Source organism: Monodelphis domestica, chromosome 4 (assembly GCF_027887165.1).
Source record: "Monodelphis domestica isolate mMonDom1 chromosome 4, mMonDom1.pri, whole genome shotgun sequence".
In the NCBI taxonomy this organism is placed as follows: Eukaryota; Metazoa; Chordata; class Mammalia; order Didelphimorphia; family Didelphidae; genus Monodelphis; species Monodelphis domestica.
The window spans coordinates 426,520,801-426,547,705 of NC_077230.1; the positions used below are offsets into that span (position 1 = coordinate 426,520,801).

At 39.5% G+C, this 26,905-nt stretch overlaps 1 protein-coding gene across 2 annotated transcripts in view; it reads right to left on the reverse strand.

The window, feature by feature from the left end:
• The window catches only part of LOC130458748 (carcinoembryonic antigen-related cell adhesion molecule 5-like), a 50,242-nt gene that overhangs the window by 15,315 nt on the left and 8,022 nt on the right, over nucleotides 1-26,905 (reverse strand). Inside the window, exons 1-3 of one of the 2 annotated variants that reach the window (XM_056825370.1) lie at nucleotides 7,585-9,968; nucleotides 6,629-6,904; nucleotides 6,004-6,255 (exon numbers count right to left, since the gene is read on the reverse strand). In XM_056825370.1, coding sequence (XP_056681348.1) covers nucleotides 6,004-6,255; nucleotides 6,629-6,839 — 463 coding nt within the window. In that variant the 5' untranslated portion in view covers nucleotides 6,840-6,904; nucleotides 7,585-9,968. Of the gene's footprint in view, nucleotides 1-6,003; nucleotides 6,256-6,628; nucleotides 6,905-7,584; nucleotides 9,969-26,905 lie in introns of those variants that run through there. The other variant, XM_056825369.1, reaches the window with a different exon arrangement.

The following is a 26,905-nucleotide window of genomic DNA, read 5'->3' on the forward strand; positions in this document are numbered from 1 at the left end:
CCTTAAATTCTGTTTTAGAATATATATTAAATATTGTTTCTAAAGCAGAATAGCATAAGGGCTTGGGATTTGGGGGTAAGTGGAATGCCCAGGGTAACAGAGATACAAAGTGACTAAGGACAGATTTGAAGTTAGGTCCTTCTGACTCCAGGCCTATCCCCTCTATTCACTGAGCCCTTTCATCTTGTTGTGAGAAAAAGAGAAACCATTAAAAGGAGAAAGCTGTGGGAGAGACCTGAGAACTGGAGAATTACCACCATTCTCGGAAGGAAATGCTTCCTCAGTGTTCCAATTCCTGCATGATCCAGCAACTTTAGCACTAGATGACTGGCATGGAGAGGTGCCTTATTAGTCTATTTTAGACTTCTCCTAATTCATAAACTCTTCATGTGTTTCTGATTTCTCTTTATTGAGATTCCTTAGTAGCAGGAAAACTCACCAAAGGAAGACACCCACATCTCACATACAGTGCCAAAAACAAGGTGGTGAAGTATGGGTGAGAATATGACTCCTGGGAAACAAGTCCTCTTCTGCAAGTCTGAATTGGCCAGATTGGGCTGGATGGCTCTTGCCACTCTGTGGCTCAGAATAGGGCAAGGCTTTCTCTCTAGGACTGGGAGGGAAGAATCCCAGGTGCCTTTCATAAGTTAGGTAAAGGAAGAACCTGGCCCTTGGAAGTCCATGCCTCCAAATTTGGAAAAGATACAGAAATGGAGATTGGAGAACTCTTTCAGAACAAAGGGGCTACTAGGAGAACCCACTGGTGGCTAACTCTGTTGGTTCTTAAATTTATTTGCAGGGATTGGATACTAACGATTTGTACTTTATAAGGACATGGTAGTTGTCCTTGAATAAGTATCAGATATGATTTGACTAAGGTCTCAATCAGAGCAATTGAGTTACTTGAGAAAGAAGGGATACTTAGAGAAGAGTTGTCTTTGGAGCTTCTTAAAATATAAGATTACTTCCCAGGCACCAGGGTTTCTTTCCCCCTCCCTCATCAAGCCTCATCACTGACATGCAACTACCTCAAAGTTAGTCCTTCAGCCATATACACTATTATTCTCCTACTCAGCTAGCCTATGGAGTGTTGGATCTTTCTCAGGAGTCTTTTTCCTACACTAGGTTATGTAATAATTTAATTTGAGAAATTGTTTGGAGCTGTAGTAGTAGTAGTAGTAGTAGTAGTAGTAGTAGTAGTAGTAGTAGTAGTAGTAGTAGTAGTAGTAGTAGTAGTAGTAGTAGTAGTAGTAGTAGTAGTTGTTGTTGTTGTTGTTGTTGTTGTTGTAGTTGTAGTAATAGTAGTAGTATTGGTAAAGAGAGGGGAAAATGGAAGAAAGGTCAATAGATATTAGTGTTAAAAGGAATTTCCCTCCAGATTATGTGTTTTTGTTTGATATCATCAATCACTGACCTGTAGGTCATTTATCATTGAGATTGACTGGTATTGAGAAACCCTCAGAGAAAGGAAGTTGAAACCAAGGAGAAGGGAAACTGATCCGACAGAAACTGCCCCCTTGTTAATCCAAGGAATTGCTCCTGCTCTTCTCTCTCTCTCTCTCTCTCTCTCTCTCTCTCTCTCTCTCTCTCTCTCTCTCTCTCTCTCTCTCTCTCTTTCTCTCTCTCACTCTTTCCAGTTTGACATGTACTATCATTTTGTTCAGTCTCTTTACATTTAACTCTTCCTAAACTATTCTTAAGTAAGTTATTATAGTTTATTTAGATTGGCTAAAATACACCAAGATGTTGACCAGAACCAGTAATCAAGACTGATCAAAGCTACAACCGCACTGCAGAAAACTTTGGATTGGGGAGAAATGGTTAAGTATTGGGGGAGGGAAGCAAGCTGAACTTTTGCTTTTTTCCCCAAATACAGCCAGGTTTGGGGATTAAGCTCTAATTAATGATTAAATTACAGCTAGGAAATATTGTGGATGGAGTCTGGAGTCAAAAAACTCATCTTTCTGAGTTCAAATCTGGTCTCAGACACTCAATAGATGTGTGACCCTGGGAAAGTCACTTCACCATCTTTGCCTTAGTTTTCTCATCTGTAAAATGAGCTAGACAAGGAGTGCAAACCCCTCCAGCATCTCTGCTAAGAAATGGAGTCAGGAAGAGTTGTACATGACTCTATAATTACTTGTTAACAATTTCTCCTCACACATAAGGGTTTTGCTTTCCATCATCATTTGCCTCTATGATTCTAGTTCAGCCCTCTGTGGCCACACAGAACACTTCTAAATCCTCTTCCACGTAAGAGTCCAGAATATTGCTATCAGGCCTCTCCCCAAAGCTTTCTATTCCTTTTTCTAATATGTAGTTCCTCAATTGATCTTCAGAGACTCCCAAACCCTCAGCAATCTGGCTGAACACTCCCCAGTTCACTGTTGCCCCTTGTAAAATGTGTCATCTAGAACCAAATACAATAGTAAAAGTGCCATCTGATAGTACAGAAGGGCAGCTATCTCCTTATTCTTGGAAATGGACATGCTTCTCTTAAGACGGCATTAGTGGTTGGGGTAGTTGTGTAGCTCAGTGGATTGAGAGCCAGGCCTAGAGATCAGAGGTTCTGGGATCAAATCTGACCTCAAATAATTCCTAGCTATATGACCCTGGGCCACTCACTTAACTTCCATTGCATAGTATTGATCCTACGTCTGATAGGTAAGGGTTAAAATAAAGTTTGCATTATGTTTTTTCAACTACTCTATTACCTTTCCTACAGATAATAACTTTGTGGTTCTCTCAATCATCCCCAAGATCTCTTTATGAAATCTAACTTGGCATTAATGATCTGTATCCAATTTCCCCTTTTTTTAAATCAACCATGCCCCATTAATTTAACTTTTTTCTATGACATGTATACTAGTAACTGCCCCATCGAGGTCAATTTTTTTTTTTTTGTGATTTTGACATTTTGTATTCCAGGATAGGACCTGATATCAATTCCCAATAATATTCATATTATCACATTCCACCTACTGTACCAGCTTCCTGAACTACTTCTACATCCTATCTGTTTTTACCATCCCTATCATGCCAATTTTTTCTTTCTCTATATTTTCCTTCCAGGTCCAAAATTATGCTTTCTGCTTGTCTACAGAATTACTAGAACATTAATGGTCACCATTTGCTAAGGTCTTTAAAGATATTATTTCATTTGAGCCAAGTCACTCATAGGAACATTGAACGGAATGAGTTCAAGAACAGAAACTTCAGAAGATTTATCTGAACTGATGCAGAATGAAGTGAGTAGAACAAGAAGGTAATTTATACAATAACGATAGTGTTGTGAAGTCAAAGAACTTTGAAAAACTTGGGACCTCTGATCAATGGAGTGGCTGACAAGGACTGCAGAAGACCCATGATAATAAGTTACTCACTTCCTACAAAAAGCTACAGACTTGCTATGAAATCAGCTGCCTCAATTCAGAAATAGGATGGACTCAGGCTGTAAGTTGCAACAGATATTTATTGAGATTGAGAATTACTTTACCTTGATATGTCCACATGAGAATTTTAATCTTGAAAAAATTACTAATATATTAATATTGCAACCTATGTGCTCAGGTATCATATTCACAGATATATTAGTTCTTGATCATTGTATTTAATAGGTACTCTATTAATTTTGACTACTCTTCAAATCTACATCCCAAAGGTCAGAAGAATTCCTGGGTAGGCTGCCACATTGTCCTAGTTCCCACCTTGCCAGACCAGATTCCATACAAGGTCATATGCTGAGTAAATCTACTCCTCTTTGATCTTGTAGTTGTCAGGTGAGCCGATATTAAGTCTTATGCCATGTCACATGAACATTAGCTACCTCCCATTCCCCATTGCTTGATCCTCCAGTAAAAGATTGAGGAAATATGTAGTTCACTCTCTCTCTCTCTCTCTCTCTCTCTCTCTCCCATCATCAGAGGAGCACACAGGCTGGATCCCAAGCTCTTTAATTCCTGGCTCTGAGTGTTTCTTCCTTTATTATATTCCCTCTTTCTCTATATCCCCTTTACCCATTTTTCCTCAGTTTCTAACTCTCCTTTTCAGGTGTCCAACTAAGAATAAATTAAGTTGTGGCTATAGGCAGACACAACCCATACATGTCCCAAACATATTCTTTTTCATTAGTGGTAGAAGGTAGAAGGGGAACAGAAAATAGATTGTGATTAATTGGAAAAAGTAAATTAAGAAAAAGTTCCTTTCAAACACAGGTGTCAAATACATAGACTGCAACATTGCCAGGTGCTGCCTGAACCAGGTCAAAAGGTAATTGGGAAATAGTTGTAGCAGTCCACCCCTAGCTATGGGCAAGGGGAACAGTCGGTATGTACAGATTGCCTTAGAAGAGAGCATGCTCAGTCTTGAGCATGCTAAGTATTGCACATGGCTGGGAAAGCCTCTGACCCTTGACCCCAGCTTCCCCCAGGTTAAGTGGGAACACAGGTTTCTTTGTGCTCACCTGGTTAAGAGAAACCACACCTATACCTTGTCATTAACCAATGATCATCATCCCTGTGTACTGTGTATATTTGCATATCAAAGATTATATATAGCCCAGCAAGCTCCGCCTCTCTCTCTCTCTTTCAGGCTAGCTGGTGGCTGTCCTGGCAGGACTTGGCCTCTGGCCAAGCTCCATCTTTAAATCTTCTCTATCTCTCTTTCATCTCTCTGACCTGTGTGGGATTAAATGTGGATCTCTGGACTGGTAAAAGCCTTTGGAAGGGTCCTTTGATCAGAGCTTAGCTGTGGCTCATGGAAAATTAATAAAGACTCATTCCTGCCACCTCATATCTCTAATTTGACTCCGTCATCCCCCTTGTGGTATCTAAAACTTCTATCCTATATCTATCTTCCTACCTTAAAGCTTCTCTCCCCTCTGAGGAAGCTTTAATAATTAACCAAAAAAAAAAAAAAAGATACACAGATAATTATATGCTAAATTAAAATGTGTGCTTTAAGCATCCTTATGTACAGATTTAGCCCAATAAAAAGTCATCCCTCCTGTAAAGTATATGCTGTTGGTATCTGACTTTCCAGAGGTCATTTCCACACATCAAAATTCTATTTCTCCCCCTGCTCTCCATTCAGAATATACCCAGAGTCAGGGACAGGAAGCTGGGATACCCCTAAGAATTATAACAATAAAGCTGCATGAAATAAAAGGAAACTAAGGCCAGAGATGGTCTCTCTATGGTCCTGCTGCCATTAGTGTGATTATGGGAATGGAGGGTCTGTCATCTGTACATAGGAAAGTCAGACCAGTGAATTAATTGGGCAGCAGGAATTCTACAGTGGAAACAGTTACTGGAGGCTAAAGTCAATAGATCAGAATCAGGTTAAATAACTGACATGCTTCCATGTGGCATTTTTCGCTACAAAAAGGAAAAATATAGAAGCAATGGTGAATCCCTATGTGTGAAAGCAGACAAAGTTTACATTCTCCTTTCCATCTCCAGAATTTCCCTGCCAAAGAGGACCAAGACCAGCCCCATTGCATGACCAGAGCTTATACTCCAACCAAGACTAGAAATATTCTGTGGTTTCACAGCACCAAGGGAAAGGGACTGAAGGAAAGAGTATGGGGCAGTCATTGAAACTGCAGTCCTAGAAGGTGGGACACAAAGAAGGTTGTATGTCACTGGGATAGAAGAGAATAATACAATATCAATAACAAAGATGATGACGACAACTAACGTTTTTATTTTGTGTCTACCATGTAAAAAGGACTTTCTCCACCTAAAATCCTATTATACACAGAACAAATATTATTCATTTTTCCAGATGAAGAAACTGAGGCTATGAAAGGAGGAATCATTTACTGCACAGATAGTAGACAGAAAAGAAAGGATTCAATCTACGTTTCATGATTCTGAGCTCAGGGCTCTTTCTACCACAATGCACTGTGTCATGGGACCAGGCAGAATATCTTATGTCTATTTCTCTCATACCAGGGAAAGAGAAAGCCCAACACAAAGTTGGTGGCCCAATCCAGATACTCACCATAGATTATAATATTCTTGGTTGCGGTCCGCGTCATGCCAGTGAATGAGTTAGATGCAATACAGGTATAGGTTCCAGCATGATTCAGGGATGAAATAACAGAAAATATGGCTGAGTTGCTGACAGATTGTCCATTCTGTAACCAAGTGAATTGTGCTGGTGGGTTAGAATCAGCTACACAGCTCAAGGTAATATTTACGCCAGTAGGGTACACACCAGCTGAACGGACAATCGTGGCGATATCTGGGCCATCTGGAGGAAAGAGAAGGATTCCATATTGAGATTAAGGTAGAAAGAAGGGCATCTCCTAGTCTGTAACCCATCACCAGGGACCACTGTGTCTCCCTGATCGTCCCTTGAGCTGGGAAATTCACAGTTGGTACTCTAAGAGTTTGGATCTGAACTTGGAAGATCTTAGGGCTTTTTCCAGTTCAGCACCCTGGCTGGCCACCCTCAACCAAAAAAGCATGACAAGGCCAATCTGGGCTCCCTAAAGATGAAGGGGGTTGGGAACCTCAGAGCCTACCTCTTTAGCTCTCTGAGAAGGGACTGAATTAGCCTGGCCTCTGGGAACACACCACCAGACTATAAGCAGGCACCATATAGGAAGAAGCAATATACTCACAGGTAACATTCAGTGGGAATGGATCACTCCTATTCCGAAACAATGGGTTCTCGATTTCACACACATAGGGCCCTTTGTTATCGAATCTTGTGAGACTGCTGAGAGTGAGTGTCCTCCTATCTGGCGACAGCTGTATCCTGCGACCATCTGGGGCAACTCCGTTTATGAACCACTGGTAAGCGTGAATTTGACCTGTAGCATTGCAAGTCATTGAGAAGTCCTTGGTCTCCACTGCAGTATTGTTGGAGGTAACAATGGTAGGTTTGGACAGTGGCGCTGTGCAGAGAATAGACAGAAAATGACGGTGTTGGTTCTTTTTCATACCTTATAACCAAATAAGTGGTTTGGAAGTGGCCTGTCTAAGACCTTGGCATGGCAGGAGGCCAGAGACCAAAAACCTGTGATTTCAATGGCAAGGACACCCCTTTCTCTGGTGCAGATCACAACTCCTCCAGGCCTTAGGAAAAGTTCAGCTTCAGTTCCTGTGGCTGACAAAGACATTCACCTGGAGCCCAAGCTCCGGGTGCTCAGTCTTTCTGGGCTGAGGCAAGCAGGACTGGGGATGACAGACCCCTTCATCCAGCACCTGGTCTTGGATTTGAGGCCTTTATAGCTTGGCAGAACCACCAAGAGTTTATGATTCCTTGGACTGGACTTCAGGAAGCCAGGGTTACTTAACTAGATAGTTTGATAAGGATATTGGGATAGGCTTGTGTGGATAGACTAGGGACAGGCCACAGGGAGACTGTGCTCAGAAAGGGAAACATTACTTTAACTCTGAAGAGGAATGAAAAGGAAAGGCAGAGAGTGGAAATAGATCAGTTAGTAGCAGGGTACAAAAGGAAGAGCCTCTGGCTGGGAGTCAGGTGAGACCTGGTTCAAGTCTGGAGATTTCAAACCCACAATAACATCTCTGGTGCCTAGGACATAATTTGCCACCAGGAAGCAATTCATACCCTTTACAGAAGATTCTGGAATTCCCTGCTTTGGGTTCTTCCATTTCCTTAGGTGTTTCTTGCCCTACAAGATGAGAATGAGAATGTTGAAGGTGATCTTCAAGCTCAGATATGGTTTTATTCTGGGAATCTAAGCTAATTGTGACTAATTTTCCCTGAGCCTTCATGGCCCAAGGGGAGCTCTTTCCTCATCTCTATTTGGAAGTGAGGCCTTGCCACTGAGAGAGGTGTGTGTGCCAGAGCAATCCCTCGGGCACATCCGGGAGCATCGACAGGCTTCCTTCCTTGGTCATCCAGTTCCAGCTGTCTTAAAATTAATTTCCAAATTGATAGGAATAAGTTCCAAATATTTCAGCTTTTTTGATCTTGCACTCTGACACTGGGTCTCGGTTGGGAAGTTTAAGGTAAGGAACCATTAGCCTCCCATTTGTATCCAGGAAAGCCAAGTGAGACTGGCCAGGACAGTGACAAATCTGAGGTCTGCTAGCCACTTTTTGTAATGGGGAGAGAATATGAAAGAAGTGTGAACATGATCCTGGGCATGAAGGCCATGGTAGGACATTTTGGAATGTGTTTTGGCAACATCAATGAATGCAATGCCTGACATTCCATAGTGATTAGTGTTGGACTAAGAGTGAGAAAAACCTGACTTCAAATTTTGTGTCAAAATATCTATACTTCTCTGTTTTTAGATGATGTGATAGACCTAGACTGTTGTATCCCCAAAATAAAAGAGATATGATCTAGGAAGACAGTGAGGGAAATAATGGAGAAGCAGCAAAGGGAACAGGGAGAGGGTAGGCTAGGGATAATAAGCAATGGATGAGAGCTGTCAGCAAGCTGTATCTCAAGGAAAAATCTCCAGGGGCTTTCCTTGACTACACAGGCCAAACAGGATCCAGTTTTATGGACTTGACTCTGTAAACCTCAAAATTCCTTAGACTTATAAATGTTGGAAATTTCACCATTGGGAAATTTCATACTTGGAAAATTTCTTACTGATAGTCTATTGGAATGGGAACCCCATTGGCATGGGAGGTTCCTTCTCCTTCCCTTCTTAAGATTACTTTAGGACAGAAACCTTTTGCTGAACAATGGAAAGGACTCTGACCTATGCTTAAGCATAGAACAGGAATTTCTTTGAGTCATGATTGATTTTAGAATTGATACAATGGAGATACTTGGAATCAATCTCCACCCTATTCAGTCCTAACAGGATTGAGTAAGGGCTGCAGCCTAGATCAAAATTTAATTATTCCAATCTCTACCCTACTCAGGTTAACAGGATTTAGAAAGGGCTGTAGCAAAGGAGCAAAGATTTAATCATTTTGAAAATATGACCTTCAACAGACATGTGCAAAGCCTCTGGGCGGTCCTGGGTTAAGCTAGAGCCTCCATTGGCACAGGGAAATTGATGGACAGTGATTGGTAGATGTGAGAACTGAGGGGAGGCAACTTGGATGGTTTCCTTAAAGATCAGGGGGGTCTGAAGACTCAGTGGTGGTTGAGGAGTTGGTCGGAGTGGTGGCAGTGTACTCTGAGAAGCTTGCTCTGAAGGAAGCTGAAGGTGGGGGCCTCTGAGACTGTTTCTCCATTTTGGTCACCTGAGTAATAGGGACTGATCTCTTTTCTTTGTCTCAGCTACCTAAGGGCTTGGGCCTTTTGGCCCAGCCTAAACAGAAGGGGTATTTAAGCCCTATTCCCTTCTCTCCCTTTTTCTCTCTCTCTATCTCTAATTCCTTTCTTCCTCCTATTGAAATTAAACTCCATAAAAGGTTGACTGCTGACTTGAATTTTTCATTTAGGAATTACATAGCTGAATTCCTTGGCGACCTTAAATTAATATATATCAGTCTTTTAAAGTGATTCCCTTGTCACAACTCCCTGCTCAATTCTGGTCCAAAAATGTTTTGAGATGCCTTGGAGAACTGAACTGAACAAGATTCCTGGACTGATTCTGCAATAGTGCTGAGACCCATAAACTGGGTCATATCCAACCCTATCCTTTCATAGGTGAGGATGGGCTCCAACGTTTGCCACTCTATGATCAGATGGAAATCAGGCTGGCTCAAGCATCCCTGGCCTCAGATCTTCCTCTCTTGCTGTAGGTCTCCTTCTGTCCACTAGGTGGAACTACCAGAACAGGAAGGACTCTGGCTCATTACTCATAAAAAGTTTCAGTGTAGCAGTTGACACCTAGTGTGATCTAGGGCCTCTTAACCTCTCTAGGTCTGTCTATGGATACAACTGAATTCAGTTCCCTGGAAAGATCAGGAAATGTCCAATTAAACAGGAAATCCTGAAAATCAAAAGAGAGTTTAATAAAATCAAAAGGAAATAAAAAACAATTAAATAAAACTAGGATCTGTTTCTTAAAATAAATATATAATTAAATAGATGACCCATTGGTTAATTTGATTAAAGAAAGAAAAAGCTTATCACCAATAGCAAAAGTGAAAAGCATGAATGAGTTAGCAAAGAAGTTGGAATTAAGGAAATTCTGAGCAATTATTTTGAGCAATTATGTACCAGCAAAACTGAAATGTATGTGTAGTAGATAAATATTTACAAAAAAAGAAGACTACCTGAGATGATCAGAATTATAAATAGAGTATTTATACAATTCAATCTTAGAAGAAGACATTGAAGAAACCACAAATGAATTCTTTATGAAAAAGTCCCTAGGATCATATTGATATACCAGTGAATTACCACACTGAAGGAACAATGAATCTCAATGCTATGTAAACAATCTTAAAATTATAGGCAATGAGGGCTAGGTGAGGTGCTCAGTAGATAGCAGGGCCTAGATTCAGGAGGACCAGGGTTCACATCTGGCCTCAGACACTTCCTGGATGGGTGACCTTGGGCAAGTCATTATCCCCCATTTTCTAGCCTTTATTTCTCATCTAACTTTGAACCAATACTTGATATTGTTTCCAAGATGGATGGAAAGAATTTTCAAAAATACATAAAGAAAGAATCCCAAATTCCTTTTGTGATCCAAATATAGTTTTGATACTTAAGCCAGTGAAAGCAAAAACCGAAAAAGAAATAGAATATTTAAGTAATCCTTTATCAGAAATAGAAATTGAACGAGGCATCACAGATTTCCCTAAGAAAAAATTCCCAGACTTCCGGTCAAGATGGCGGCTTAGAGAAAGCTAAAGTTCAGATCTCCAGAAAACCCTTCCCGACCGATCTCAAACTATAAGCTCCTAAGGCGCCAAAATTCAAAACGATCAACAGCACAGACCCTGGGAATCCTCCTCCTGGACCTGGACCTGGGTCAAAAGGTACAGCCCCCCTCAAAAGCCAGAACCCGAGATCACTCGGACCTAAGGTGTAGGAGTGCAGAGTCCAAGGCTCTGGGAAGCTGCAGCCCTGCCCCGCTCAGAGAGCAGGGTCCTCTGAAACAACAACAACCCTCAGGGCCTTCTATCCAAGTCTCAGTGAAAGTCACTGCCCTCGGAGCTCCCCCCCTCCGCAGAGAGCAGGGTCCTATGAAACAACAGCAACCCTCAGGGTGGGCAAGACAGCCTCACGGGCTGGATCCTTCAATCGGAGTCTCAGTGAAAGTCACTGCCCTCGGAGCTCCGGGAAGCCGCAGCCCATCCCCCCACAGAGAGCAGGGTCCTCTGAAACAACAGCAACCCTCGGGGCGGGCAAGAAAGCCTCACGGGCTGGATCCTTCAATCGGAGTCTCAGTGAAAGTCACTGCCCTCAGAGCTCCAGGAAGCCGCGACTCCTTCCTCCCCGCAGAGAGCAGGGTCCTCTGAAACAACAGCAACCCTCAGGGCCGACAAAACAGCCTCGCAGCCAGCTATTCTGAAGGCAACTTCCGGAAAGCAACCCAACCCAGTCCAGTCGAGCAGGCACCATAGCAGCAGGGAAGCAGAGAGAACCGGGGCAGAGTGTGGCCCCCTGGTCCGACCCTTCCATTCCAGTTCCAGTGAAAGTCATTGCCCATACTCAATATAACCCAGGGAAAGCTCATAGAACCTACAATCTGCCCAGGACTAAAGCCTCTGAAAACCAGAGATAAGAAAAGCTAATCTTCCCCATTCAGAGATGGCAAACTCCACAGAAGCACAGAAGCCCCAAAATCCCAAGAAAAATAAGAAGAAAGGGGCTATTTTGGACACATTCTATGGAACCAAAACACAAAATACAGAGGAGATAGAAGACGATGCACAAGAAAATGCTTCGAAACCATCCAAAAGAAATGGAAACTCTCCACAAACACATGAAGAATTTGAATCAGAAATGACCAAAAAGATGGAAACCTTCTGGGAGGAAAAGTGGGAAATAATGCAAAAGAAATTCACGCATCTACAAAACCGGTGTGATGAAACTGAAAAGGAAAACCAGGCTTTAAAGGCCAGAATCAGGCAGCTGGAAGACAACGATCGTGTAAAAGAGCAAGAATTAATAAAGCAAAGCCAAAATACCAAAAATTAGAAGAGAACGTAAAATATCTCACCAACAAGGTGACAGATCTGGAAAATAGAGGGAGAAGAGATAATTTAAAAATAACTGGACTTCCAGAAAAGCCAGAAATAAACACCAAACTCAACATCGTGATACAGGATATAATCAAAGAAAATTGCCCAGAGATTCTAGAACAAGGGGGCAATACAGCCACTGACAGAGCTCACAGAACACGTTCTACACTAAACCCCCAAAAGACAACTCCCAGGAATGTAATTGCCAAATTCCAAAGCTATCAAACAAAAGAAAAAATCCTACAGGAAGCCAGAAAAAAGACAATTTAGATATAAAGGAATGCCAATCAGGGTCACACAAAGACCTTGCAAGTTCTACTCTGAATGATCATAAGGCATGGAACATGATCTTCAGAAAGGCAAGAGAGCTGGGTCTTCAACCAAGAATCAGCTACCCAGCAAAACTGACTATATACTTCCAAGGGAAAGTATAGGCATTGGACAAAATAGAAGACTTCCAACTTTTTGCAAAGAAAAGACCAGAGCTCTGTGGAAAGTTTGATACCAAAAAACAAACAGCAAGGAATACCTGAAAAGGTAAATATGAAGGAAAGAGAAAAGGAGAAAAATGTTATCTTCTTCTTTTACTCAAACTCTCTTCTATAAGGACAACATCTCTATCAATCTATGTATACTAACATGTGGGGAAAATGTAAGGTATAAATAGGGGGTAAAGAAAGACCAAATAGAATAATCGTTCTCACACAAAGATTCACATGGGAAGGGGAGGGGAAGAAAACTCCTATAAGAAGGAGAGGAAGAGAGGGTTTTTTACTTAAACCTTAATCTCGGGGAAATCAACTCTGAGAGGGAAAAACATCCAGATCCATTGGGATCTTGAATTCTATCTTACCCAACAAGGGTAGGGAAAAGGGAAAACCAAGGGGGGAGGGGGAGAGGGAAAACAAAAAGGGAGGGAAAGAGAGGGGGAAGGGGGAGGGAACAAAAAGGGAGAGATTAAAAAGGGAAATATCAAGGGACGGGACAAGGGGGACTGATTCAAAGTAAATCACTGGACTAAAAGGTAGAGCCAAAGAAGAAAAGGTTAGAATTAGGGAAGGCTATCAAAATGCCAGGGAGTCCACAAATGACAATCATAACTTTGAAAGTGAATGGGATGAACTCACCCATAAAATGTAGACGAATAGCAGAATGGATTAGAATCCAAAACCCTATCATATGTTGTCTTCAAGAAACACACATGAGGCGGGTTGACACCCACAAGGTCAGAATTAAAGGATGGAGTAAGACCTTCTGGGCCTCAACTGACAGAAAGAAGGCAGGAGTGGTAATCATGATATCTGATAAAGCCAAAGCAAAAATAGACCTGATCAAAAGGGATAGGGAAGGTAATTATGTTTTGTTAAAGGGACTTTAGACAATGAGGAAATATCATTAATCAACATGTATGCACCAAATAATATAGCACCCAAATTTCTAATGGAGAAACTAGGAGAATTGAAGGAAGAAATAGACAGTAAAACCATATTAGTGGGAGACTTAAACCAACCATTATCAAATTTAGATAAATTAAATCAAAAAATAAATAAGAAAGAGGTAAAAGAAGTGAATGAAATCATAGAAAAATTAGAATTAATAGACATATGGAGAAAAATAAATAGGGATAAAAAGGAATACACCTTCTTCTCAGCACCACATGGCACATTCACAAAAATTAACCATACATTAGGTCACAGAAACATAGCACACAAATACAGAAAAGCAGAAATACTGAATGCAGCCTTCTCAGATCACAAGGCAATAAAAAAAGATTAGTAATGGTACATGGAAAACCAAATCTAAAACCAATTGGAAATTAAACAATATGATACTCCAAAACCGTTAAGTTAAAAAAGAAATCATAGAAACAATTAATAATTTCATCGAGGAAAATGACAATGGCGAGACATCCTTTCAAACCTTATGGGATGCAGCCAAAGTGGTAATCAGAGATAAATTCATATCTCTGAATGCTTATGTTAACAAACTAGGGAGAGCAGAGATCAATCAATTGGAAATGCAAATGAAAAAACTCGAAAGCAATAAAATTAAATCCCCCAGCAGAAAACCAAACTAGAAATCCTAAAAATTAAGGGAGAAATTAATAAAATCGAAAGTGCTAGAACTATGATTTAATAAATAAGACAAGAAGCTGGTACTTTGAAAAAACAAACAAAATAGACAAAGTACTGGTCAATCTAATTAAAAAAAGGAAGGAAGAAAAGCAAATTCACAGCATTAAAGATGAAAAGGGGACAGCACCTCCGATGAAGAGGAAATTAAGGCAATCATTAGAAATTACTTTGCCCAATTATATGGCAATAAATAGACCAATTTAGGAGATATGGATGAATATATACCAAAATACAAACTGCCTAGACTAACAGGAGAGGAAATAGAATTCTTAAATAATCCCATATCAGAAAATGAAATCCAACAAGCCATCAAAGAACTTCCTAAGAAAAAATCCCCAGGGCCTGATGGATTCACCAGTGAATTCTATCAAACATTCAGAGAACAGTTAATCCCAATACTATACAAACTATTTGACATAATAAGCAAAAAGGGAGTTCTACCAAACTCCTTTTACGACACAAACATGATACTGATTCCAAAACCAGGCAGGTCAAAAACAGAGAAAGAAAACTATAGACCAATCTCCCTAATGAATATAGAAGCAAAAATCCTAAATAGGGTACTAGCAAAAAGACTCCAGCAAGTGATCAGAAGGATCATTCACCATGATCAAGTAGGATTTATATCAGAGATGCAGGGCTGGTTCAACATTAGGAAAACCATCCACATAATTGACCACATCAACAAGCAAACCAGCAAGATCCACATGATTATCTCAATAGACACAGAAAAAGCATTTGATAAAATACAACACCCATTCCTATTAAAAACACTAGAAAGCATAGGAACAGAAGAGTCATTCCTAAAAATAATAAACAGTATATATCTAAACCCATCAGCTAATATCATCTGCAATGAGGATAAACTAGATGCATTCCCAATAAGATCAGGAGTGAAACAAGGATGCCCAGTATCACCTCTACTATTTGACATTGTACTAGAAACACTAGCAGTAGCAATTAGAGAAGAAAAAGGAATTGAAGGCATCAAAATAGGCAAGGAGCAGACCAAGTTATCACTCTTTGCAGATGACATGATGGTCTACTTAAAGAATCCTAGAGATTCAACCAAAAAGCTAATTGAAATAATCAACAACTTTAGCAAAGTTGCAGGATACAAACTAAACCCACATAAATCATCAGCTTTTCTATATATCTCCAACACAGCTCAGCAGCAAGAACTAGAAAGAGAAATCCCATTCAAAATCACCTTAGACAAAATAAAATACCTAGGAATCTACCTCCCAAGACAAACACAGGAACTATATGAACACAACTACAAAACACTCGCCACACAACTAAAACTAGACTTGAGCAAATGGAAAAACATTAACTGCTCATGGATAGGACGAGCCAATATAATAAAAATGACCATCCTACCCAAACTTATTTATCTATTTAGTGCCATACCCATTGAACTACCAAAATACTTCTGCACTGATTTAGAAAAAAAAATAACAAAATTCATTTGGAACAACAAAAGATCAAGGATATCCAGGGAAATAATGAAAAAAAAAAAACACATATGATGGGGACCTTGCAGTCCCTGACCTTAAACTATATTACAAAGCAGCAGTCATCAAAACAATTTGGTACTGGCTAAGAAACAGAAAGGAAGATCAGTGGAATAGACTGGGGGAAAGCGACCTCAGGAAGACAGTATATGATAAACCCAAAGATCCCAGCTTTTGGGACAAAAATCCACTTTTCGATAAAAACTGCTGGGAAAATTGGAAGACAGTGTGGGAGAGACTAGGAATAGATCAATACCTCACACCCTACACCAAAATAAATTCAAAATGGGTGAGGGACTTAAACATAAAGAAGGAAACCATAAGTAAATTGGGTAAACACAGAATAGTATACATGTCAGACCTTTGGGAGGGGAAAGGCTTTAAAACCAAGCAAGACATAGAAAGAATCACAAAATGTAAAATAAATAATTTTGACTACATCAAACTAAAAAGCTTTTGTACAAATGAAACCAATGTAACTAAAATCAGAAGGGAAACAACAAATTGGGGAAAAATCTTCATAGAAACCTCTGACAAAGGTTTAATTACTCATATTTATAAAGAGCTAAATCAATTGTACAAAAAATCAAGCCATTCCTCAATTGATACATGGGCAAGGGACATGGATAGGCAGTTCTCAGATAAAGAAATCAAAACTATTAACAAGCACATGAAGAAGTGTTCTAAATCTCTTATAATCAGAGAGATGCAAATCAAAACAACTCTGAGGTATCACCTCACAGCTAGCAGATTGGCTAACATAACAGCAAAGGAAAGTAATGAATGCTGGAGGGGATGTGGCAAAGTAGGGACATTAATTCATTGCTGGTGGAGTTGTGAACTGATCCAACCATTCTGGAGGGCAATTTGGAACTATGCCCAAAGGGCGACAAAAGAATATCTACCCTTTGATCCAGCCATAGTACTGCTGGGTCTGTACCCCAAAGAGATAATGGACAAAAAGTCTTGTACAAAAATATTCATAGCTGCGCTCTTTGTGGTGGCCAAAACCTGGAAAACGAGGGCCATCAATTGGGGAATGGCTGAGCAAATTGTGGTATATGTTGGTGATGGAATACTATTGTGCTAAAAGGAATAATAAAGTGGAGGAGTTCCATGGAGACTGGAACAACCTCCAGGAAGTTATGCCGAGCAAGAGGAGCAGAACCAGGAGAACATTGTACACAGAGACTAATACACCGTGGTATAATCGAACGTAATGGACTTCTCCATTAATGGCGGTATAATGTCCCTGAACAATTTGCAGGGATCTAGGAGAAAAAAAAACACTTCATAAGCAAAGGATAAACTATGGGAGTAGAAACACCGAGGAAAAGCAACTGCCTGAATATAGCGGTTGAGGGGACATGACAGAGGAGAGACTCTAAATGAACACTCTAATGCAAATATTATCAACAAAGCAATGGGTTCAAATCAAGAAAACATGTAATGCCCAGTGGATTTACGCGTCGGCTATGGGGGGTGGGGGGAGGAAAAGAAAATGATCTATGTCTTTAATGAATAATGCTTAGAAATTATCAAATAAAATATATTAAAAAAAAGAAAAAGAAAAAATTCCCAGGGCCTGATCAATTCACAAGTATTTTACATCAAACATTCAAAGAACAGCTATTCACAATAGTATACAAACTATTTGGCATAATAAACAAAGAGGGAGTTCTACAAAATTCCTTTTATGACACAAATATTGTACTGATTCCAAAGCCAGGAATGCCAAAAACAGTGAAAGAAAACTACAGACCAATCTCCATAATGAACATAGATGCAAAAATCTTAAATAGAATACTAGCAAAAAGACTCCAGCAAGTATTCATGAAGGTTATTCATTATGATCAGGTGGGATTTATAACAGATTAATATTAGGAAAATCTTCCACATAATTGGCCATATCAACAGGCAAACCAACAAAAATCACATGATTATCACAACAGTGGAGAAAAAAACCTTTGACTAATATAACACTCATTCCTACTAAAAACACTAGAAAGTATAGGAATAGAAGGGCCTTTCCTAAAAATAATATACAGTATATATCTAAAACCATTAGTAAGCAGCATCTGCAATAGGGATAAATTAGAAGCCTTCCCAATAAGATCAGGAGTGAAACAAAGATGCTCATTATCACCTCTATTATTTAAAATTGTACTAGAAACAATAACAGTAGCAATTAGAGAAGAAAAAGAAATTTAAGGAATTAACATAGACAATGAGGAGACCAAGCTATCCCTCTTTGCAGGTGATATGATGGTCTACTTAAATTATCCTAGAGAATCAACTAAAAGGCTAGTGGAATTAATCAATAACTTTACCAATGTTGCAGAATACAAAATAAAGCCATATTTCTATATATTTCCAACATGTAGCAGTCCAACCCTAGCTATGGGCAAGGGAAACAGTATGTACAGAGTGGCTTAGAAGAGAGCATTCTCAGTCTTGCACATGGCTAGGAAAGCCTCTGACCCTTGACCCCAGCTTCCCCCAGCTTAGGCGGGAAAACAGGTTTCTTTGTGATCACCTGGCTAAGATAAATCACACCTATACCTTGTCATTAACCAATGATAATCATCCCTATGTATTATGTATATTTGCATATAAAAGACATTAAAAGCAAGGGCCACAGCAATCCCTGCCCTCTTGCTCTCTTGGATATCAGCTCTCACTGATGCCTGTCCTTGCTGGAGCTTGGCCATCTTTAATTCCTTTCCTTCTCTATCTCTCTCACCTGGGACCTGGCCTTCAGCCAGGCACTTTCTTTTCTCTATCATGTCTCCGACCTGTATTGTACTGAATCTGGATCTTTGGATGGAATAAGCCTTCTGAGTAGTCCACTGATTGGAGTATTGCTGTGGCTCCAATATAATCAATAAGGCCTGGTTTCTGACTCATTTCTGCCACCTCATATCTCTAACTTGTCTCTGCCACGCCCCTCGCGGTATCCAAAATTCTATCCTTCCTCTATCTTTCCACCTTGTGGCTTCTTGAGGGTTTGGGAAGTCTCACAACACATCTCAACGACAAGAATTAGAAATAGAAATTTCATTTAAAAATCACCCTACACAATATAAAATATGTAGGAATCTATCTGCCCAAACAAACACAAGAACTATATGAACACAACTACAAAACAATTTCCACAGAATTAAAACTAGATCTAAATAATTGGAAAAATATTAACTACTCTTGGGTAGGATGAGTTAGCATAATAAAAATAACAATCCTACCCAAACTTATTTACTTATTTAGTGCTATACCCATGGAACTACCAGGAAAGTTATTTATCAAAGTAGAAAAAAAAATCACAAGCAGAGGACAAACTGAAGGAGTAAAAACACCAAGGAAAAGCAACTGCTTGACTACAGAGGCTGAGGGGACAAGTCAGAGGAGAGAAGCTAAATGAGCACCCTAATGCAAATACCAACAACAAGGAAATGGGTTCGGAACAAGGACACATGAGATAACCAGAGGAGATACCTACCTAGGGGAGGGTTGGTAGGGGGTGGGGGGAGAAAAAGAAAATGATCTCTGTTTCCAATGAATAATGTATGAAAATGACCAAATAAAATGTTTTAAAAACTCAAAAAAATAAACATATGAAAAAGTGTTCTAAATCTCTTATAATCAGAGACATGTAAGTCAAAACAACTCTGAGGTATCACCTTACACCTACCGGATTGGGTAACATGACAGCAAAGGAAAGTAATGAATGTTGGAGGGGATGTGGCAAAATTGGGATGATAATGCAGTGCTTGTGGAGTTGTGAATTGATCTGGAGGGCAATTTGGAACTATGCCCAAAGTGCACTAAAGAATAGTTGGCCTTTTAATCCAGCCATAGCACTGTTGGGTTTATACCCCAAAGAGATAATAAGGAAAAAAAGATTTGTACAAGAATATTCATAGCTGCACTCTTTGTGGTGGCAAAAAATTTAAAATGAGGGGATGCCCTTCAATTGGGGAATGGCTGAACAAATTGTTGTATATCTTGATGATGGAATTCTATTGTGCTCAAAGGAATGATAAACTGGAGGGATTCCATGTGAACTGGAATAACCTCCAGGAACTGATGCAGAGTGAAAGCAGCTGAACCAGGAGAACATTGTACACAGAGACTTATACACTATGGTACAATCAAATGTAATGGACTTCTCCATTAGTTCCAATGCAGTGATCCTGAACAACTCAGACGGATCTATAAAGAAGAAAACTATCCAAATTCAGAGGAAAAACTGTGGGAGCAGAAACACAGAAGAAATAGAACAGCTTCATTACATGGGTCAAGGGAGAAATGATTGGGGATGTAGACTCTAAATTATCACCCTAGTGCAAACATCAACAACATGGAAACAGGTTCTGATTAAGTACATGTAAAACACATGTAAAACACAGTGGAATTGCATGTCAGCTATGGGAAGGTATGGAGGAAGGGGAGGGAGGGAAAGAATATGATTCTTGGAACGAAGGAATAATGTTCTAATTTGGCTAAATAAAATTTTAAAAAGTAACTGCATAAAATATTTCAGTAGCTATAAGACTTAAATCCTATATATTTATAATCTTTAGCATTCAAGTTATGTTTTGCTCCAGAACTGTCTTCAAATTATGTTTGTAAATATTATGTAGGAAAATATAAAACCAGGTTTGAATGGAAATAATTTCGATATGATGCTATTTCTTTAAGTTCAATAAAGCAAATTTTTAAAAGATAAAAAAAAATAGACAAGAGAAGAGTTAATCCTATCCTTTACAACAGACTGATGACTTGACTATCCTGATTAATGCATCGATCTAAGACATTTTCAAAGGATTTATGATGAAGAAAAATACCCTCTACCTCCAGAGAAAGATCTGATGATGTCTGAATTTGTACAAACAATACTTCTTTCAATTTCTGTTTTTCTTGCCTTTTTTGTTGTTGTTCCAAAGAGGCTAATGTGTAAATATGTTTTACGTAATTTCATATGTACAAAAGACACCACATTTCTTGCCTTCACAATGGGTCAGGAACAGGTAGGAAGGGGGTACTCAAAAGTTTTAAAAAGATTGTTAAAAATAAAAATACAAAGAATTTGGAGTTTGTGAGGAAGTTTGAGATTTCCATTCCATTAAGGTCCTGGGAAAATTTGGCAAATAGAATCATCCATCTACTATATTGCAAAAGGTATAAGGTATAGGGCCCTCAGTTTTTGTAGTTGCCTTTATTGAATAGGTAGAGTCATTGCCCAGAAGAACAGAAAAAGGCAGGAAGTAACAAAAGCCCTTCTTAATGAAGTAATTCCTAGGGTGGGCCATCCCACATCACATCATCAAAACGATAATGGTCCTGGCTTCACATCACTATTATTCCCATAATTACTAATGCTTTGTGTATAACCAACAACCTTTATTGCACCTGGTATCCCTAGTACTCAATCAACCCTGTTTGCTTCAGTTTCCTCATCTGTAAAATAAGCTGAAGAAGGGAATAACAAAGCACTTCATGACTTTTGTTAAAAAACACCAAATAGGGTCATGAAGACAGACACGTCTGAAATAACTGAACAAATTTTCTTTTCCTGAAAGGGAAATTTAGTGATTCTGAACCATACTGTCTGTCTCAGTCAAATTTGCCTCCTCTTGTTTGGGACACACTCCTGGAGGGGGGCAGGGACTGAGTCATTTTTCTGTATCTCTAGTCCAGAGCCTAGAGACACTTTGTGCTGAGCAAGTGCGTGAAAAATATTGTGGGATAGAGGTGAATGGCTGGTGTGGCCCAGGTCAGTTAGATGAATGAATGAATGTACCTGTGGACTGATAAGAAGAAGATCAGTGATGTAGGAGGTGGGGAAGGGAGGAGGCTTGGTGTTCATCCAATACTACATATCAGCCTCAGTTTCCTTAGCATTCAAATGAAGATAATGCTTGTGCTTTGGAATACAATGAGATGCTATATTGCTTAGTAGACTTTAAAGTGCTGAGTATCTGGAAAATCTTGTAATTAGCATTATCTCATTTCTCCATGCTGTAAACCTCAAATTTCCTTAGACTTATAATTGTTGAAAATTTCACCATTGGGATATTTCATACTTGGAAAATTTCTTACTGATAGTCTATTGGAATGGGAACTCCATTGGCATGGGAGGTTCCTTCTCTTCCCTTCTTAAGATTACTTTAGGACAGAAACCCTTTGCTGAACAATGGAAAGGACTTTGACCTATGCTTAAGCATAGAACAGGAATTTCTTTGAGTCTTGATTGATTTAGAATTGATACAATGGAGATACTTGGAATAAATCTCCACCCTATTCAGTCCTAATAGGATTGAGTAAGGGCTGCAGCCTAGATCAAAATTTAATTATTCCAATCTCTACCATACTCAAGTTAACAGGATTTAGAAAGGGCTGTAGCAAAGGAGTATAGATTTAATCATTTGAAAATATGACCTTCAACAGACATGTGCAAAAGCCAGAAACCTCTGGGCGGTCCTGGGTTAAGCAAGAGCCTCCATTGACAGGGAAATTGATGAAGAGTGATTGGTAGATGTGAGGACTGAGGGGAGGCAACTTGGATGGTGTCCTTAAAGATAGGAGGGTCTGGAGACTGAAGGGGGTGGAGTTTTTGAGCGGTGTGGTTCCTGGGCTCTGAGGAAGCTTGCTCTGAAGAAAGCTGAAGGTGGGGGCCTCTGAGACTGTTTCTCCATTTTGGACACGTGAGTAATAGGGACTGATCTCTTTTCTTTGCCCCAGCTATCTAATTTGATCTAACTAGCTGTGTGACCCTGAGAAAGTCAGTTCACCCTGTTTGCCTCAGTTTCCTCATCTGTAAAATGAGTTGGACAAGGAAATGGCAAACCCCTCCAGGATCTCTGCTAAGAAATGGAGTTGGGAAGAGTTGGACAGAACTTAATAATGACTTCATGAAGAATTTCTCCTCACAAACAAGGGTTTTGCTTTCCGTCACCATTTGCCTCTATGATTCTAGTTCAGCCCTCTGAGGCCACACAGAACACTTCTAATTCCTCTTCCACCTAAGAGTCCAGAAAATTACTATCAGGCCTCTCCCCAAAGCTTTCTATTCCTTTTTCAAATATGTAGTTCCCTCAATTGATTTTTGGAGACTCCAGACCCCTCATCATTCTGGCTGAACACTCCCCAGTTCACTGTTGCCACTTGTAAATTGTGTCATTCATAACCAAATACAATAATCTAAGTGCCATCTGATAGTACAGAAGGGCAGCTATCTCCTTATTCTTGGAACTGGACATGCTTCTCTTAAGACTGCATTAGTGGTTGAGGTAATTGTGTAGCTCAGTGGATTGAGAGCCAGGCCTAGAGATCAGAGGTTCTGGGATCAAATCTGACCTTAAATAATTCCCAGCTATATGACCCTGGGCCACTCACTTAACTTCCATTGCAGAGTATTGATCCTACATCTGATAGGTAAGGGTTAAAATAAAGTTTGCTTTATGTTTTTTGAACTGCTCTATTACCTTTCCCACCGATAATATATTTGTGATCCTCTCAATCATCCCCAAGTCCCCTTTATGCAAGCCAATATGGCATTAATAGTTTGTATCCAATTTCCCCTTTTTTAAATCAACCATGCCCCATTAATTCAACTTTTTTCTACGACATGTACTAGTCAGTTCCCCATTGAGGTTGATTTTTTTTTTATGATTTGGACATTTTGTATTCCAGGATAGGACCTGATATCAATTCCCAATAATATTCATATTATCACATTCCATCTACTGTACCAGCTTTCTGAGCTACTTCTGCATCATATCTGCTTTTACCATCCCTATCATGCCAATTTTTTCTTTCTCTCTCTTTTCCTTCCAGGTCCAAAATTATGCTTTCTGCTTGTCTACAGAATTAATAGAACATTAATGGTCACCATTTACTAAGGTCTTTAAAGATATTATTTCATTTGAGCCAAGTCACTCATAGGAACAGTTCCATTTCACGAACAGAAACTTCAGAAGATTTGTCTTAACTGATGCAGAATGAAGTGAGTAGAACAAGAAGGTAATTTATACAATAAATACAGTGTTCTGAAGGGAAACAACTTTAAAAAACTTGGGACTTCTGATCAATGCAGTGGCTAAAAAGAATTGCAGAAGACCCATGACAATAAGTTATTCAATTCCTACAAAAAGCTACAGACTTCCTATGAAATCAGCTGCCTCACTTCAGAAATGGGATGGACTCAGGGTGTAAGTTGCAACAGATATTTATTGAGATTGAGAATTACTTTACCTTGATATGTCCACATGAGTATTTTAATCTTGAAACAATTACTAATGTATTAATATTGCAATCTATGTGCTCATGTACCATATTCACAGGCATATTAGTTCTTGATCATTGTATTTAATAGGTACTCTATTAATTCTGACCACTCTTCAAATCTACAGTCTGAAATAGAAGAGTAAACTGACTGAAAACTATTACTGCTTGAAATAGAGAAGGTAAACTGTGGGGAACCTTGTTTCTTCTTACAATGACTGCTGTTCTCTTACTGTGACTAGAGAGGGCAGTTACTGGGACCTGAACCTGTTTGGTGATAATGGAGGTAGGGAGTAGGGACCAGCAGGCAAACTGGGGTTTGCCCCAGGAACAACCCCCCAAAAAACCACAAACATGTGTGTAAGTTAGGGTTGTTTATGTATGTGTGCAAGTAAGAGTGAAAAGTTACTTTTGCATGGAAGTGAGTTGAAATCTTCATGAGTGTCAGAATGTATCAATTTTTCTTCATGCATGGGGGTAAGCATTATGTATTTGTTTCTCTTCGTGCTTGCAAGTTAGGTCAACTTGTGTTTTTCTTCTTGCATGAGTGTACGCGTTATGCCTAAGCGTATAGTTTTCAAGTTGTCTTTTTTTCTTCATCAAGGAGGTCTATCTTATGGTTACTGAATGTAGTTTTTGAATGGTTATTGTATGTATTACTAGGAGATAGTTCTTTTTGATTTGTTACTATTTCAGGCAGATCATTGTGACTGCTATTCTTTCAAATGCAAGGTTTTCTTTTTGTATTCGGGGTTAATGGCTATATATCTTCAGAGACTGTACTATATGCTTCAGCTTTAGTGGTGCATTTCTATTCCTTAATCAATTCAACTTGTGCAGGGCTAATTTTCTGTGTTTTGATGGCTCTCATGTGCTTTCCTGTGTTTTCGGTAGGGACTGAATTGGCTTATCACTTATTTTCCCAGTACTATTCAATATTATGGGTGTGATGTAATTTCACATGTAAAGCATGGAACCATGGATCTCTTTGATCAACATTTATAGACCAGTTTGTCATCACAACCATTGTTGGTCTGATCCATCTTGGTTCTGTAGGAGATTCTCTATTAAAATTCTTGACATATACCTTATCACCTGGTTTTATCATGTGCAATGAAAAATCTGGTGGTATTCTCAGCACAAGCAAACCCAGTTTCCTTAGATCTTCAATCCTACATTGTATCTGTTCTAAGTATTCATGAAGAATGCATCCCCCTCTTAACAAAGACAAGTAAGGTAACTTTACTGTCCTACCATGCCAAAGAGCCTTACCATACAGCATTTCAAAAGGTGATATAATGCAGGTCAGTCCTAGGCCTGGTTCTAATGTTGAACAAAGCATGAGGCAAAACATCTGTTCATTTTAAATGTGTTTCTGAACAGAGTTTACCTATTTGTGTTTTTAGCTCTTTGTTCATCCTTTCGACCTGCCCGGAACTCTGGGGCCTATAGATTGAATGGTAATTACACTTAATCCCCAAGTTCTTATAGATTTCTTGTAGAACCTGGGAAGTGAAGTGGGACCCCTTGTCGGAGTCGATGGTATTGGGAATGCCATGTCTAGGTATAATCTCCTTCAATAGAAATTTCACTACTGTGGCAGTGTCACTTTTCTTGGGCAGACATGCTTCAACCCATCTAGTCAGTCTATCCACTATAACCAATGCATATTTGTATCCTTTGTCCTTAGGCATGTTGATTTAATCATTCTGAATACACTGGAAAGGCATATAGCTGAGTGGTCTGCCTCCCAATGCAACACTCTTAAAATGTCCTTGATTATATCTCCTGCATGTCTCACATGCCTGACAAGTTCTAATGACATTTGTAGTTATTCCTGGTGCTGTCCAATATCTCTTTATGGTATCCAGAATCCCTTGTACTCTGTAATGTCCATTTGCATGAATTACAGTATATAGATTTTATATAACTTTACGGAGAATAGGTTTACCCCCTCAAGCAATCCAGACACCTTTGATCAGTTTAGCGTCTACTTGCTCTTTCCATGACTGTATCTCTTCTCTGTCATAGGCTTCAGTGAGATTATACCTTTCGACCAGAGAGAAATTCAGCACACGGTGGGGACCGAACCTAGCAGCATATTTTGATGTTACGTCTTCTCTGTCATTCCACAGGGATATTCTGTCCTTTCCATGAGTATGTGCCTTACAATGGATTATGGCCACCTCCCTAGGAAAGTCTACAGCACTTATGATACGATCTATCAGATTGCCATATGCAATTGGTTTCACAGCTGAAGTTTTATACCCTCTGTTTTACCATATATATGATGACCAATATACAGTGGAGAAAGTGTATTGTGAATCCAGGAAAAATATTAGCTCTTTTTTTCCCTCTAGCTAATTCTAGGGCCTTGAGCTCGGCTCCCTGGGCACTGACATGACTTGGCAATGATGCATCATGCCAAAGTGTTTTGTTATTGTCAACAACCACTGCCGATGTGAATTTTCTCCCAACATGAACACAGGAGGACCCATCAGTGTATAACTCCATTTCTGGATCGATAAGAGGTGTATCTTTAAGGCATTCATTTGGCCTATGCATGAGTTCCACTATCTGATCCCAATCATGCAATACTTCTCCATCCATTGGCAAATCAGGGATCAGAGTTGCTGGGTTCAATGGTGCACATCTATGAATTGTGATATTATCATTGCCTAACAAAATGACTTCATACTGGGATATTCTTACATCAGTGAATAAATGCATATTGTGTGACCTTAAAAGGTTTTCAATTTGGTGTGCAAAATACACATGCAATTTACATCCCAGTACTATGTCATAGGACTTCTTGACCATTAGAGCAGTAGCTATTATGCTCCTGAGGCAATACACCCTGCCCTGTGCAACCGTGTCAAGGATA